The sequence below is a fragment of the Talaromyces amestolkiae genome (assembly GCF_001896365.1).
Source record: "Talaromyces amestolkiae strain CIB chromosome Unknown scaffold20.1, whole genome shotgun sequence".
Classification (NCBI taxonomy): Eukaryota; Fungi; Ascomycota; class Eurotiomycetes; order Eurotiales; family Trichocomaceae; genus Talaromyces; species Talaromyces amestolkiae.
In genome coordinates this window covers 402,359-418,453 of record NW_024468056.1, presented here as the reverse complement: position 1 = coordinate 418,453, position 16,095 = coordinate 402,359, and the positions used below count along the sequence as shown (strand labels likewise).

The window sequence follows — 16,095 nt, the reverse complement described above, 5'->3', positions numbered from 1 at the left end:
TAGGTGGTCTGAGCCAATAAGCATATGTATATAGTAGGAAGGGCCCACAATATTACATCTAAATACAGCCTTATCTTATCGTGTAATATATTTCTGCCTGATGAAGAGAGGTTTGGTGAATATGAGCTTCAATTCTATTGTAACATATCAAGTACGTTCAAACATTTGTCTATCCAGAACTATATCACTAGTCACCTAGTCAGACTTAGTCAAATCAACCTAAATCCAACGATCTATGTACCCATCTCATAGGTATGCAACACATCAAGCACCATTTGGCGCAACCGACTTCTCCAACGCTTGCAAAATATCCGCCGTAAGATCATCAGCATCCTCAATGCCACAACTCAATCTCACCAAATCGTCAAACACGCCCGCGGCCTCTCGCTGCTCCTTCGGAATACCCGCATGCGTCATGCTCGACGGAACCTCGCACAGAGACTCAATCCCACCCAGAGATTCCGCCAACACAAAGACGCGCACTTTCTGACAGAACCTTTCAGCAGCAGCGTGACCGCCGTGGATTCTGAAACTGAGCATACCGCCACCCATACCATCGCGATGTTGCTTTTTGGCAATGTGGCGTTGAGGGTGCGAGTCGATGCCCGGGTAGTTCACTGATTTGATGAGTGCAGAGGCCTCGAGAACCTTGGCGACGGCGGTTGCGTTCTTGGTTGCTTCACGCGCGCGCAGGTGTAGAGTTTTCAAGCCGCGGTGGGCTAGCCAGCAGTCGAAGGGGGAGGGTACGGCGCCGATGGCGTTTTGAAGGAAGGTTAGGCGGTCTTTGAGTTCGGGAGAGTTGAAGGCTGCGACACCCATGAGGACGTCCTTCAAGAGTCAGTCTTCAATGATATCCTAGATGGGAAAGAAGGAAGACTTACAGAGTGTCCATTGATATACTTCGTGACCGAATGCACGACAATATCCGCTCCATGATCCAACGGATTCTGAATATAAGGACTCATAAACGTATTATCCACCACGACCAATATACCATGCCTGTGTGCGATATTCGTAACCTCACGAATATCCACCAGACTCAATGTCGGGTTTGTGGGTGACTCAATCCATATCAGTTTTGTGTCTGGTTTGAGTATGGCTTCGGTGCCGATTTCGAGCGTGGGAGTGAAAGTCACGTTGACGCCGTGCGCGGCGGCCACTTTGGTAAAGTAGCGATGCGTGCCGCCGTAGACGTCGGATACGGAAACGACGTGTGAACCCGCGGCGAGGGATTGCAGGATTGTCGCTGTTGTGGCGGAGCCGGAGGAGAAGGCGAGTGCGTAGCGGGCGTGTTCGAGCGCTGCAACGGCTTCTTCGAAGTGATCCCTACACGTACAGACAGATTAGCAAGCCGATCGTAATCTAGGGTAGGAGAGGGGGTAGCTTGCCGATTGGGATTTGCGCTGCGAGTGTACTCATAATTGCCAATTGGTACTCCGACACTCGACTGGGCGAACGTCGTAGACAGTGAGATCTATAGAAATTTAGCAAACACTTGATCTGCTTGACGATATGGTGTTGACTAACCGGCGCAATCACAGCACCCGTAGTAGGATCAATATGAGCCCCCGAGTGCACCGCTCTCGTCCCAAATCTGTACTCTGGCGACGCAGGCCTGGGCGGCGTCTCGACTACATCTGCGTGAGCCAATGGCTTGAGGAGTTGCGGATTTTCCAGCGGAAAAGACATCGTCCAAGATCTATTAAATGGCGGGGTATTTGGGATCTACCGATAACGATCGTAAGCATGCGGCAGGGAATATGGCGACATCAGGGGTAGAATCTGACTCACTTTCTGTTTTTTATTCAAATTGCCGCTTGATATGTATATGTGCAAAGGATTGAATATCTTCAGAGGTAAAAGAGAAAGACGACCGAGAATTTATAAGCTACGAAATCTATGGTTTACCACTCTTTGCAGGCAACCTCTGAGCTGCCTGGGAGAAATCTGACAAATCCCACCCCACTTTCTACACTGTTCTGTTCCTCGTATTACACCAATTTATCAGCGTTCCACCGTGATTAATATTCAAAAATTCTGTAAGATCTACGGGCGTAGCAAGGGATGGTTCCTGGTATCTGGTATCTTAGGTAATGGGTGGGCTGCGGAAATTTAATTTTTTTTAATTTTATGCCGACGATAGCCACGATGGCGCGACGCGGAGACATGGACCTATCATCTTTTGCGCTCTGTGTAACATTCTTTCCACTTTACAATCCATGCACTGTCGGGTCTGGATTTGGAAGTTGCGGTCTGGCAGATCATGATTCGCGACATAGTTGAGGATGATGCAATGCATTTATTAAATAATTGAATTCCTGTGTAATAGGATGGTATCATTCCGACAATGCCCTATCTTGGACAGATTTGTTACCACCAGGCAATCAATCCCAAACCCTCCATCATCATAGAAGCCTAGAAAGATTAGCCATCTTCAATTGGTTTTCTGGGCAGATCAATCCTACCCGTATCGAATATGGAGGTTGATTCTCCGCCGCTGTCTGCGCCTCCGCCCTATCAGGCCCTGTAGGTCTCTGATCATGCCACTCTTCCGATTCTACGCGAAACCGGACTATTTCTCCAATGTCGTACCAATATGGATCAGGCGCTTCGGTTTGCCAGAGCCAGAGGTTTTCTCCAAGGTCGCTGCCAAAGACATTAGTTTCATTTGCGGTAGTCGGTTATTGGGGACGTACAATCGGGATCCCTCAAAAAGTAAAGTGCCCGGCACGAATATGTCGCCAAAGAATTCCATATGTACTGTTGCATGTTAGATGAGTTTGAATAGGCGGGCAGACCGAGGACGTACTCTTGAGTCCTTCTTCGGATGAGCTGGCGATTTTTCCGAGTAAGATCTCGCCTTTGAAGGGGCGGAAGACTATGATTCGAAATGTGACTGTTCAAGATATCAGAAAAGTCATGATAATCTTTCGCGAATAACAAACGCACCATTTACGTTAACCAAACCAGTGCCGTGGCCGATTAGCCCATCGGAAGATTTGAGTAGATCATAGAATCCAATACATAATCCAATTTTTTGAATTACCTGTAGATACATATTGTCAGCACTTGTCCTGCCTCAAGGAAATATTCGAGACTCACTTTGTTGGCGTATTTCTCGTTGATGTTATCCTCAATAGCTACTGCGCTGAATTTTGAGAAATCTTCTGGTCTGATCTGAACAAGATCAGAGATTGTGGCCTGGTGATGTTAGTATCTTACTCAATTAAAACTTGTAAACCACTCACGAGGAGAAACATGGTGTATCGCTATCTTGATATCCGAGACGAATAGCTTAGTGTTGTAGTGCAAGCTCATTTTCCTGCCATGCCGGCAGGATGGCAGAGGAAGGCTGACTGTCTGGTCTAAAATAATGTTGATGGCTTTCTCTCTGGATTTTGAATGACCCATAAACAAGTCGGAAGACCAGTTCGCGACAAAGCTGTTTGATGAAGAGTTCGATGAAATAAAAAAGATATTCAGATTCGACCAATCAAAGATCTGCGATGCTGACATATCACGTGTACCCCACTACGTGCTTACATAACGGAGAGCTTAGAAGCAGAAAACAGGCACTTCTGACTGGTGGAATCATTTATTTTGAGATCGACAGGCTGATTTTCCTTTCAATCATAAATGAAATCTGGATTACACGTTTGAAGCTCGCAATTATTGTACTTCGTCGTTTACTCGACTTTTTATCTTGATACAGAGTCAACATGAAACTCTCATACTGATTGTGACACCACTACTATGCCGATCTTATAATGGCATCTCAACAGGGTTTCTCATTTCCTCCTCCGCCGCCACCTCCGCCGTCCTCGACACAACAGCAATTTCCGCAGGCGGGCTCACATATTGGACAAAATGCGCATAATTATCGCGGTGGGAGTGGCCGAGGGGGTGGGTTTCGAGGACGTGGTCGTGGTGGTATGAATCGTGGAGGTCGAGGCGGAGCATCTCATCCAAACTATCGCAACAACAATCAACAGGGAATGTACAATGGCGGATATGCGATGCAGTCAAATGCGCCGAACTACCATCAAAACGGCTCTCAGTATGGTTCGTCGGCGCCACAGAGTTTTGTTCCTGTCACTCAGGGATTCACTTCCCAAACGCATGTCGCTCCACCATACCAACCTACAAACTACGATGGGCGTTATTCAAATATACAGAGCGGATCAACCGCGCCTATACCGTCATACACAGGGCATCAGTCACATACCGCAGTTCCCGTCGGAGCTTCAGTAGTAGCACCACCAATGCACTGGGGATACGACAAGACCGGAGCCGGCGGGTTCTATCCAGGATCTACAACATATCCAAACCCTCTACCTCACGCACATTCACAAGGAAATAACTATCAAAATCAACATGGACACAAACGGAGATACTCGTCGACGTTCGAAAAACCGACTTCACAAGGACCTCGACCAACTGCACCGCCCGCTGTTCCCAGTTTTGGTGTTCCTCTACCCGCGAAACCCCCGCTACCAGCCGAGACTTCACGTCAAGCGCAGAAGAAAAAGAAGCGGAAGTTCAACCAGCTAGGCCTTACACCCAAAATGGAAGAACATGAGTCAAGCGATGAAGAAGATGATGCGGATGAAGAGAGTCGATTGGCGTCTGCGGCGGGTAATCTTGCCGGACCTCTGCAATTCACCTTCCGCGGACGCACGTCCACCTTGAATAATGTGACAGATATCCAATCATGGATTGAGGAACGAAAGAAACGATTCCCTACACAGGCACGCATCGAGGAGAAGAAAAAGGCCCAGGAGGAAGCAAAGAAGCATAAAGAACTTCAACGCGAAGAAGCGCGTCGCAAACAGCAAGAATTTAAAGAGCAAAGGGAGCAGGCTAGAAAGGAAGCTCAAGAAAAGAAAGAGATGGGATCTGATCCCATGGATGCCGCTCTCAAAGCAAAAGCAAAGGCAGAGAAATTGCGCAAGAAGCTACTGAAGGAGGAGAGGAGGCTGCAAAAGGCGGAAGCCGATGCGGAGAGAGCACGGCTTGTAGCGGAGGCGTCGCAGCAACAATCTTTGACTCATGATGCGAATGAAGTACCGGCGCAAGGTAATACTATAGATGAAAACCAGTCCGCCATATCAGAATCAGCATCCTCGGAAGACGAAGATACCGATGACGACGTCCCGGAAGAAATGTCCTCACGACGTCAAGGCCCAGAACGAGTCCTACCACCGCCCCGAGAAGGGCAGTCAAAGCCCCGTAAACCATGTCGCGACTTTCAACGAAGAGGAAAATGTCCCCGGGGAAATCACTGTCGGTATTCGCATGATCCGCCTACAGACGGGACGGACAAGTCGCGGCCGTCCATCAAGCCGGGTGCAGGCACTAAACAGCCTGCTAAGAGGGGACTTTTTCAAATGGTGCGTACGTCGGCTACTAATATGAAGCATATGCTGACGAATGGGTAGCTTGTTGAACAGGAAATTCAAGCGCGAGATCGCCAGGTTATGCAGGCCATATCCTGGCTCGGATCTCAGGGATTGCTTGAAGAGCCTGAACCTGCAACCAGCCATTCCGCCGGCCATGGTACCTTGGATACGGTTGTACCGGAGCCTTACCCTGCGCCAACAGTATGACGATAACGTTCAAGATATGAATTGTACTACCACAAAACTACATCGTAGTACCTTCGGACCGTCGATGTGTTGCGACGACTTATCATTATTTCTCTAATCACATGTATTATAATATGCTTCTCTTTGATGTCGTGATCACGAAACCAGATCTCTATCATGCCCACATGAACTAATCGGTGGCGCGAGAGCGATTCGAGAGTGGAGGGGTGGGATCTGTGGATAGAAAGGATACACTTTTAATCGATAGTTTGGCCGCCACAATGGAGAAGACTATTCTTAGCACGTAACGGCATCCACGATGGCACAATGCCATCGTACAGGGCTGCAAGCGATGTCAAACTAGACTCTGATATTCCACTCATTGTTCATCCAAAGGCTCGTCTTTCCACCATGATATGCAACGAGTCGCGAAATCATGAAGAGAAAATCGCGGATATTCGGATGTATCGGGGCTGTGCTCCGTAGTCACTGTGTGTGGTGGGAAAAACGAAGACCCAATCTTCGCTCCAAATCTCGGCACCAACATACCAAGCTTTTTTGAATGGCTCAATTAGATTGCGCTACTACATACTACAGACCATCGTAGCGCCTGATGACGAATCATGCAGGTTGTAACTTAGTTCTCATAGTACATATTTTTCAGCTGTTAGTCCGAGTGTACATCGTAAGCACGGATGTTGTAGTCTTTCATGATTCAAAATAGTGCGGACATGCTTGATGAGTGGCACTTGCCCATGGCTCGGCCTTACCCGAGATCACCGTGAATCCTTATTATAGTGCTTCAGTAGAGTGTAGGAGACAGAGAAAGACAAGAGAAGGTCTCGACGGGCCTAGAAAGCGGCTAGCAATAATTTCCACATTTTCCTTTCTGCTAAGTAGCGCTAGCCCTTTCTGGGCACAGTGCATGGAATATATGCCGCGCTATCCTGGGTACAGACCAGTCTAGCGTATAATTTGCCGAAGTATAGCCTAGCGTAGCCGGGAGCAATAAAGCCAACCAATCAGTAACTGTATCGGGACCGTGCATTTCTAAATCTGGACTAGCGCATCGGCCACGGCGTCGTTCCTGAGGCTCAAGCCACCACTTCTTAAGTATCTGATTGGTTGGCTGGCCCGCTTCTTTTTCCTCATTTCTATGCGCGCGCGGCCTTAGTGCCTCAGGTACACCAGCGCCTTCCTCGGTCGAATCAACTAAGTAGTAAGTTCAACTCGTGATCATTCACAGCCCCGTTCGTTCCCTTTTCCCTTTCTTCTTCTTGCTTCGTCTCTCTTTTCTATCGTCCATTCCACGGTTTGAGAAGCAAATTCAGTCGGTCAATCCGAGTTTCGTTCTTTTTCGTCGTTCCTTACAGAGAGCCTCACGGTTCGTGCCATTCTTTTTACATACAAATAAGCTACTCACCCAGTCATTCTTTGTCCTTTCACAAACTACTCAGTACTTGCTGCCAAGAAAACAAACAACATGCGTTTCTTGACCCTCGCTTTCGGCCTCCTCGCCACCTTCTCGCTGTCCGCGGCGCAGACCTCGACTTCAACCGATAACGCTTTCATTGCTCCAGGTTCTGGCGCTGCGTTGACGGCCGGAAGCACTACTACTGTCACCTGGAATCCTACTACTTCCGGTACAGTGTCGTTGAGATTGCAATGGGGTGCTACCACCGTTGCGACTGACGGTCTCATTGTTGCTTGTACGTCCTCCTCGACCAGCTCATAAACCAAGACTTGTATAGCTAACATGGTACAGCCGCTATCAACAACACCGGTTCATACTCCTGGGCTGTACCCAGCTCCATCCCCAAGGAATCTGACTACTTCCTCCGTATCACTGACGACGCCGACACCTCGATTGTCAACTACTCTCCCCGCTTCACAATCTCTGGCGTCACCGGTTCCGCTTCTACCACCACCAGCGCGTCATCCACTTCTACTTCTGCCTCTTCGTCATCCTCATCTTCCTCGTCGACTAAGTCCTCCTCAACCACCAGCTCTAGCTCCAGCTCCAGCTCCAGCTCTTCTTCCTCCTCAACTACCTTGGTGACCTCCTCCTCCACCGCAGCTGTGCCCTCATCCACTGCCGCTTCGACCACCACCGCTGCATCCACCACCGCAGCTGCATCCAAGACTAGCGCTACTTCATCCGCCACCACCGTCCCCAACAGCGGTGTTGGCGAAATCAAGATCCCCTTCGTGATGGCTTGCGTTGCTGCTTTCGGTGCTTATGCCTTGCTATAATTGCCTTGCATTGCATTGCATCCACCGTTTCTAAGATCCATTAATTTGCGGCATATTAATTTCTTTTCGAAACATCTATTCTATTCTGATGTATTTATTCTTGAGAGATATCACTGTTATATAACCGCCTGGTAAAATAGGTGTATATACATTTTTTACGCAACTTTTACTATGAATGTCGTCTCAAAAAAATCCCTTCTCTTTGCAGATGGGAATGACAGATGCGATGGTGAACCCTCATGGTCGTACTAAGACTCATCCATCTGATTGGTAAAACATATTGTCAGCATTTCCGACCTTGTGTCCCGCCATTGACTCATCTTCGAGCTTTTGAAAATTAGAGAGTTGATAAAAAGGCTTGGTTGGGTCAGTATCAACTTAAGAGTCTTCCAGTGAAGCTACATAGAAAATCTCAATAATTCGCAAATGAGTACCAGGTCACATAACGTAGCGTCTGCTTTTATAGTTACAGCAAAATTGGCATACTGCAATTCGTAAGGGAGGGCGGCTCAGTAGTTGGATTCTAGCGGTAATAGGACGAGTATGATTATATCGGGGCTATGGAGCCTCAAGCGTGACAATTGATGTGACACAGCAGACAGATATCCGAAAGCTCATCACTGAACAACTTGTGCCATCTTTGAACACGCAAAATAAACGGAATCTACTTTCATACGACCATGCTATCTTTGATTAGACAAGACAAATATGGAACAAATTTGGCTTCACCATGCAAGCTTTCGATAACTTCGAAAGATTACTCTGTGGAAGCTTGGACTTTCCGATTTTTATTCTGCAGAATCCGACAAAGGATAATGTGCTCTTATCCTACGATGAAATGGTGACTAAAACCCCAGATTTGCAATGGCTGAAGGAATGCCTTCAACGCCACGGTCTGGACTTAGATGATATCATCATTATGGATTTGTTTCCTTTGATCAATGACAATTGGATGGACAACGTGGACAAACGCTGCGCAGGATGAAATCTGAAAACATCTGCGACCTAACCCTCCACATCTTACAAACAATCAAACCATCAATCATCCTCGCATGCCAGGATTGTGTTAATGAAGACAAGGAACTCTGGCGCATTCAAGAAAACATGGACGGTCTTAAAATCGCGAACACGATACCGGATTTCTCCTCTGCGAGGTCTCGTGCGAGAAAGATCAAGGTTTCGAAGGTATCCTCGGACGAGCAGTCATTCCAAGTCATTGAAGCATTCCACCCTACCAAAATCAGGCGCAAAGAGGGTGATGAGCGCTTAATGATGGACGCATTCTTACCGAAATCTTTACGGAAGTCTACAAGCCTTGCAGAGAGTGGAAAAGGCAGCAAGAACAACGGATGAAGGATAGGGTTGAATACCACTTCTAAGATCTTTTCAATCTGGGAGAAAATTTATGAGAGCATTGGAAGAAATCAAGGGCTTCCCCTATTGTACTAGAGGTATATTTGCGTTCTTTTGAATGAACAACTAGAAGCCAACAAAGATGAATGTTGCAATTTCGTGAATGAGCTCATTGAACACGTGAGGATCGATTCTGACGGCATACAGCTGGTAGAACGAATTTGAGTTGCGTCAATAGAGTCGGGTTTGAAGTTTCATACAAGCAGCGTACTTGCTTACATGATTTACATCAGTCTAATAGATGCTAGATTAGATGTTTTCTTACTACACGACATAGCTGGTGATTTCGAGATAATGTGCGCATCAAGATTTAGGACTAGAGCACTCCAGATTAGGCAATTTTTGTGAGATATATTTTAATTTCAATCCGTGCAAAACCTCGCCCTCTTAAGTCGAAAGGATATGCACTTCCCGACGTTAGGGCTAGAAACCCCAATATTTTCCAGATTAGGCAATATTCATGCAACCAACTTCGACCGGGAACCCCCTTATCAAAAGAAAATTCTTACACGTCCGTTAGGTACAGAGGCTTACCACTGGATTTTAAGAAGCACATTTATCCCAGTAGGTACTGGAGAGACTGTTCAGGGTCTATACAAAGATGGAAGGCGAATAACTTCATATTACTAAAGGATACTTAGGAGTTCATCTTAAAGGCTTTCATACACTAAGAGAAACTAGATAATCACTATAATAGTAAGATTTCCATACCTAAGTAGTAATTCCTTCATTATAAGCCCCTGTGTGAGCCCCCTTACCTAACGGATGTGTAAGAAATTTCTTTAGATACGGGTGCAATTCCTCACCCAACTCCCAGACTCTAAGAACAAAACATTGACCAATAAAGCAAGAAGAATTATCTCAGACCTCTCACTCAGCCACAACCTCCGCGATTCTCGTCAAAAGCGAATCAATAATCCCAAACTCATCAAATGCATCATAAAACCGCAGACGCCCACAATCCGCAAAATAGCTAACCAACTCATCCGAATCTGGCTCCAGGACATACAACCTACAAGACGTCCCCAATGTCACAAGCACATACACTGTCTTCCACGCCGCTGCTGCTGCCGCTGTACCATCATCATCAGCTCCTCTAATCCGAATCCAGCGTCTCCGCTGTATGAGCATGTACTCATTCGCGTCTCGCAACATATCCCCAAACGAGACGTCACTCTCATCCATACCATAGAAACATTCTGCTAGCGTGGCGATGACGAAACGGGGTTGGAGGGTATGCCGATTTACGATGCTGGTGGTGTATAAGCTGGAGTCTGGCTTGTACTGGCCGTTTAGGAAGAGTTCCCATCCGTTTTGGAGGAGGAGGTAGCGTTGGGTGATGTTAAGCCAGAGGGCCATGGAGATGGTCCAGGGGATGTGGTGTCCGCCGCGGACAATATTGACGTATAGTTCGGTGATGGCAGAGGATTCGGTGTACTGTACAGGTATGTTAGTCAACAGCTTAACGGGTGGTTAGGAAGATGGTTGGATGTTCGTGGGTATGAATTAACATTCTCCATTTTGGTCGTTCTCTAATGAGGGTGTATCAGAAGGATGCAGTTCTTGAGATTTCGACGTCCTGATGCTCGGGTCGTGTTGAATGACAAGAATCGCGGTCTCATTTACCACGAACATTGTCAGTCTTTTAAGATTATGCTGCCCATCCTAGGATACTTGGAATAAACCTGCTACAGGGCTGGAAATTCTGTCCAAATCGAAGAAGGACTTGCCATATTTGGTGGGCCTATCTCGCAAACGCCGTGCTCTTTGTATGGGAGACTCCTATGTACGCAGGTATATACCAGGGAAATTCAGACAAAATATACATATGTAAGCCCCGAAACAGATGGATACTCTACAACGGACAAGCCCGGTGTATGGATTTATACAAATGATAATTTTTGATGGCAGTTACCGACATAGACAAAGACAACCTTGGACCTGCCATTATCTTTGGGGTAGAAGGGCACATGTGAACTGAATAATTGCAGCTTACCATGTCTATCATCGCATTTATGCTAGAAAGACAGATTAACACCGATCTACTCACTCACGGCCATAAGCATATTTATCTAATCAAATAAGAACCAATCTCACAGAAAAAGGGAGTAGCTCTGAAAATCAGTTAGATGCTAACTCAGAGTTATTCCTCGACAACTCCCAAAACAGCGCCCGAATCTGATTCTTCTCCTGAAACACATCAAACATGGCTTCATTCGTACCCGAACAATCCATCAAAGTATTCGAGTCAGCTTCCAGCGCAAAGAATCTAATGTACCTCCCCACAGAAATGATTGCATAATACGTCCCATTATCCGCAATCTGTGATTCAGTGACTTCGCGATACGCTATTCGCTCATTACGGACCTGACATAGATACCTCGTCATCCTGGTGATCAGGGAGCCCCATAATTTGGCTTGGGAGATTGAGCGTTCATTGCCAATGTAGTTTGGGTGCGCGAAAACGACACGAATCTGTTGCGTGGGTTCGTTAATGATGTCGATGACGAACAGTTGGTTGTTTATGAGTTCGTCGGTGTTGATGCTGAATCCGTAGATGGAGAAGGCGTCTAGGAGACGGCTGAGCCACAGGTCCTTTGCGGCTTGGTAGTCGTTGGGGTTGCCACGGAGTTTGGTTTCGAGAGCTGTTTCCCAGCGGCTTATTTCGGGCATGGCTGCAGCAGTAGTATTTCTTAATGTATTGCTTCAAGCTGCGTGAAGCATTCGCAAAGTCTGGCTGATGGATATTTAGACATGGAAGACTCGAAAAGATGGGCAAGGGAAGACGTGATATATAAAATAACATGGCTGCGATCCTGACTTCGCCCTTCCATAGAAGTCCGGGAGTCGTGTTCTTGTTTATGAAACAAGCTATAAGTCAAAAGAGCGGCTTGAATCTTGAACCATTTATCGACTTGATCAAAGAAGCTGCTTTGATTGGTCAAGCTAAAGTGTTCGCGACGGAAGAGAATGGCATTGTGAAGGTATCTGAAACAAAACATGGCTTTATAATATCAGCTGGTAGAAGTAGACTGCTACAAATAGTATTGTCACTGTTAAAAACAATGGGAAACGCCAGTAAATGCTTCTTATTGTACAAGGTATTGATATTCGTGACTCAAACAACAACTAAGAAAACGTGCTAGTACAGTACTCAATATTAGCTATACATTATCATCAATATTCATCAAACAGAACAAACCATAACGCTCAAGCTGCCCAAAATACCCTAACAGACATCTTATCCACATGATTCCGCCATCCTGCAAACCGTGCCCGTAACCATACAGAGACCTCATCGCCGACTTTCATGTTTCGTACCGCAGTTCCATCAAGAGTTGCGAGGCCTCGGCCCGTCTCTCGTTCGATTTGCTCTGCTTCTGGTGAGTCGGCGGCCACGTCATCGAGGTAGTGCCAGACAATGTGGTAATCTGTTGAATTGATGGTTGCCGTGCGGTTGCATTGTAATTTGGTGGCCTCTGGGAGAAATGGTCTTGGAGTGGTCGAAACTGGCCCTCCTGATGGAGAGCTAGAATCTGTTGATCTCGATGTAGTCGTGGTGGTTGTGGTAGTCGTAACAGAGGTTCTGCGATCTTCATCTACGCCACCGTCTTTGTTGGTTGAAGGTCTGATGTATGCATCAAACCATGTCCAGGATCCCTCAAATGTGCCTCTGTGAGCACTCTCTCCACCCCAGCCTTGATCATGAGACGATATATCAAAGACAATCTTGCGGCACGGATGAATGCCTCTGTGTAGCAGAATCTGTCGCGCGCTTTGTTCGACCGCCGACGAAGACGCATCGTCCTCTTTGAGTCCGTCTTTGACGAGACTATAACATAGTGGCGGCGTTTTCAAGCATTCTGTATCTCCATCTGCAGCAATTACAAATGGTATCGTGTTGAGTGTCGTCACCACGCTCGGCCAATACTCCGCCTCATCTAGAATGATATCAATCACCTCATCCGGCAACATGACACATCGTCTTTTTGACGGTGTTGACGTTGACGACGATGTCGACCACAATCGGGAAAGTAGTTCCCTAACTTCAGAAACATCTTTCAAACAAGGGTAGAACTCTTTGCGCTGATTGGTGTCGTCATGTGCATTTGGCTTTTCTACATCAGATGGCCCGCTGATTTCGCTGGTTGTTTCTACTCTGTTGTGATGGGGATATGAAGGAAGAACCGTGCGCCGGCCGCCGCGTCCTCTAAATCGCAGAGGGACATGGTTATTATCCATCGCGTTGTTCTTGTTCAGGATGTACCATGTAACAGAGTACACGAATAAGAGAAGGAATATCTCTACCGGAAAATTCATAGGTCTCCAGGAAGTGATAGATTCAGCAGATACCGGTGATTCAAAGAGTGACTGGATGAGTCACAAGAGAGTGACAGTCGCTTCGTGACTCAGCTTGAATCGTGGGTTGTTTTGTCGGATTACAAGGAATGAATGTTTGCAGTCGTCGAAGCGGGCAGGATTGCGATGACGTCGCTACATATTGGCCGGCGTCCAGATCGAACACGTGATGCTGGAGGCGATATTGCGCCTACAACCTGTTTATTCAGGAAAACATTACTCAATGTCTTACTGCAGAGGGTTACACGGTGAGACACTAGAAATACGTGGGTAGATAATTGTGTGAGTTTTCGTGCAAGCGACGATCGTCGGCAAGTATACATCTCTACCTAGGCAACCCTAACCATACAACATAACTTTCCATGAACAATGCTAAATACATAATAACCAATGATCGAATTACTCCGGTCCAGCTTTTCTGGCAGCTCTTCCACCAGAAGCACGGTATGCCTCCGCGCGCCTCGAGCTCCTGTTCTTTGGCTTTCCCTTGCTTCCTTTGCTTCCCCTGCGCTTAAATTTGAACTGATCAGTTTTCTCAACTGCGCGCTGGCCCTCGAAAATAAACGGTTTGCCGTCATCGCTGCGCATTTTGGCAGCCCCAGCTCGTCCAAGCAGTTTCTTGACACGGCCACGGAGGGTACTGTGGGCACTGTCCGTCGCAGGAGCTCTGCGAGGGGCAGAGTCGCGCTTCTTGCTCATTTTTCGTGCGCGAGTGACGCGGAGTTTGCGAGGGAGCAAAGGAGGGAACTTCTTGCCGTTCAGAAGCAACGCTGCTTCCACGCAGTTCTCGTCGTGGAATTGAACATACGCAAAACCCTTGCCAACTCGGGTTGCCTGATCACGGACAACGCGCACTGACTCGACGTTTCCGCCACCAGCGTTCTTCTTACCCGCAACCCCGGTATTATCATTAAACGTCCGCCATAAACCTTCCTCAATATCAGCAGGAGGACTACTCTTCTTCTTTTTCGGTGTCTCTTCGTCATCATTCTCGTCCTTTTCCTGTCCGACGAAATCGAGATTGCCAACAAACACACATCGCTTGTTATCAATAGCCGCCGGATGAGCGATATTGTCAACTCGCAAATGACGGCCAAGCACGACAGTCCCGTTCAAAGCTCCAGGAGCCTTTTGAGCGGCAATAGGCGTAGAGTAGACAACGTAGGCGTTGGTGCTGAGTGTTGTAGAATCCATTGTCTCCTTATGCGCAAACGCGGCTCGTCGGGGGACTCCCTTTTCTGTGCCGTACGCAGTTGATCGGAAGCGAATTGACTCGATCTTATGAGTGGTGCTAGACTTCGGTAGTTTCGATAAGAAGGATGAAAGGTGGGCTAAAAGAGCCTTTTTATCAGATTTCGATGTGATTGCAGTGTTTGAGACGTTGCCCAAAAAGACCGTGCGGTTTGATTTATCGAGTTCTTGAGCCTCTGCAGTGCCAGAGACGGTTTCGTGTGCAGGTGGTGGTGCATCATCATCTTCGCTATCGACGGAGTTTTCCTTTTCACTCTCTGCAGATGCATTGCTTTCAGCATCTTCGTCTTCGTCTTCTCCTTCTGCTTTGGATTTCTTTGTCTTGCGTCTGGCTTTTTCTCTCTCTTCTTCACGAGCAAGCTTCTCCATATAGACATCTTCCAAGTTGTCCGCAGCCCCTCTCTTGCGTTTTCGACTTGGTTGTACTTCTGTGGATTGTTCTTTCTCCGATATAGATTGACCGTCCTCCTCGCTCTGGTCCGCATCCCCCATATCTATATCCGAGCCATCTTCGTTTTGACTGTCCTCTTCACCATCCTCTAATTCAGTGGCTTCGGGTTGAGGCCTTGGTTGCGGTACGAATTCCTTGTATTGTATCGTTGGTGCCTTTACTGGCCCAGCCTATAATAAATCAGCATTCAGGGTCGCAATTGTATCATATCTCGCGCTCAAGAGAAAAACTAACACTTTTTTCGAAGAGAGAAGCCAGCAATGGGTCAACAGGAGCATCGGTCTTTAATGTTGTCGAGACGACAGTTACTGCGCCGTTCGATTTTGTATCTTCCGATTTGTCGGACTTGCTTTTCGATTTTTTTGCCATTGTGTAATATAGAGCGTGCCTCAGAGACAGCAAATCAGAAGTATTTGGACTTTGATGTAGACGTGTATCAAAGAAAGACACTCGTCTTCCACCATAGAGCAATTTTCTTTGAAGTGTAACCGGCCAAAAAAAATTAGATGTCTTGGCAATCTAAGCTTTCTTATCTCCACGTGACCATGCGATAACGAACCCCGAGTTTGTTGCACAAATTTCGCATTGCATACTGATTCAGTACAGGACATTATTCCATTGCTGAGATTAATCATCCATACGTCTTCAGTAAGCGATGCACTTCAGAGGGAGTTTACGGAGCCAGAGGATGGCGGACTTCAAGATGGTCTGTGATCATCTGATTGTTAAAAACACCGAAAACAACCGCACATTGCGATGAAGTCATCCGAGCCAGAGTAAGCT

The 16,095-nt window shown here is 47.0% G+C and overlaps 6 protein-coding genes across 6 annotated transcripts; 2 read left to right on the top strand and 4 right to left on the bottom strand.

Annotated features, from left to right (window-relative positions):
• Window positions 1-264: 264 nt before the first annotated feature.
• BHQ10_008712 (uncharacterized protein) lies at window positions 265-3,260 on the bottom strand (the record flags this gene model as incomplete). The annotated part of the gene is made up of 9 exons (XM_040881548.1): window positions 265-828; window positions 882-1,326; window positions 2,375-2,415; window positions 2,466-2,646; window positions 2,697-2,760; window positions 2,810-2,896; window positions 2,950-3,046; window positions 3,103-3,201; window positions 3,249-3,260. The coding sequence occupies 9 exons, from the start codon at window positions 3,258-3,260 to the stop codon at window positions 265-267; spliced, it is 1,590 nt and encodes a 529-aa protein (XP_040737214.1).
• Window positions 3,261-3,767: 507 nt separating this feature from the next.
• BHQ10_008711 (uncharacterized protein) lies at window positions 3,768-5,606 on the top strand (the record flags this gene model as incomplete). Its single annotated transcript, XM_040881547.1, has 2 exons — window positions 3,768-5,390; window positions 5,439-5,606. The coding sequence occupies 2 exons, from the start codon at window positions 3,768-3,770 to the stop codon at window positions 5,604-5,606; spliced, it is 1,791 nt and encodes a 596-aa protein (XP_040737213.1).
• Window positions 5,607-7,068: 1,462 nt separating this feature from the next.
• Window positions 7,069-7,838, top strand: BHQ10_008710 (uncharacterized protein; the record flags this gene model as incomplete). Its single annotated transcript, XM_040881546.1, has 2 exons — window positions 7,069-7,294; window positions 7,351-7,838. 2 exons carry the CDS (start codon window positions 7,069-7,071, stop codon window positions 7,836-7,838), a joined length of 714 nt encoding a protein of 237 aa, XP_040737212.1.
• A 2,283-nt stretch (window positions 7,839-10,121) lies between these two features.
• On the bottom strand, window positions 10,122-11,924 carry BHQ10_008709 (uncharacterized protein; the record flags this gene model as incomplete). Its single annotated transcript, XM_040881544.1, has 2 exons — window positions 10,122-10,688; window positions 11,619-11,924. 2 exons carry the CDS (start codon window positions 11,922-11,924, stop codon window positions 10,122-10,124), a joined length of 873 nt encoding a protein of 290 aa, XP_040737211.1.
• A 537-nt stretch (window positions 11,925-12,461) lies between these two features.
• On the bottom strand, window positions 12,462-13,493 carry BHQ10_008708 (uncharacterized protein; the record flags this gene model as incomplete). Its single annotated transcript, XM_040881543.1, has 1 exon — window positions 12,462-13,493. The coding sequence occupies one exon, from the start codon at window positions 13,491-13,493 to the stop codon at window positions 12,462-12,464; it is 1,032 nt and encodes a 343-aa protein (XP_040737210.1).
• A 516-nt stretch (window positions 13,494-14,009) lies between these two features.
• Window positions 14,010-15,681, bottom strand: BHQ10_008707 (uncharacterized protein; the record flags this gene model as incomplete). Its single annotated transcript, XM_040881542.1, has 2 exons — window positions 14,010-15,482; window positions 15,547-15,681. 2 exons carry the CDS (start codon window positions 15,679-15,681, stop codon window positions 14,010-14,012), a joined length of 1,608 nt encoding a protein of 535 aa, XP_040737209.1.
• Window positions 15,682-16,095: the final 414 nt, after the last annotated feature.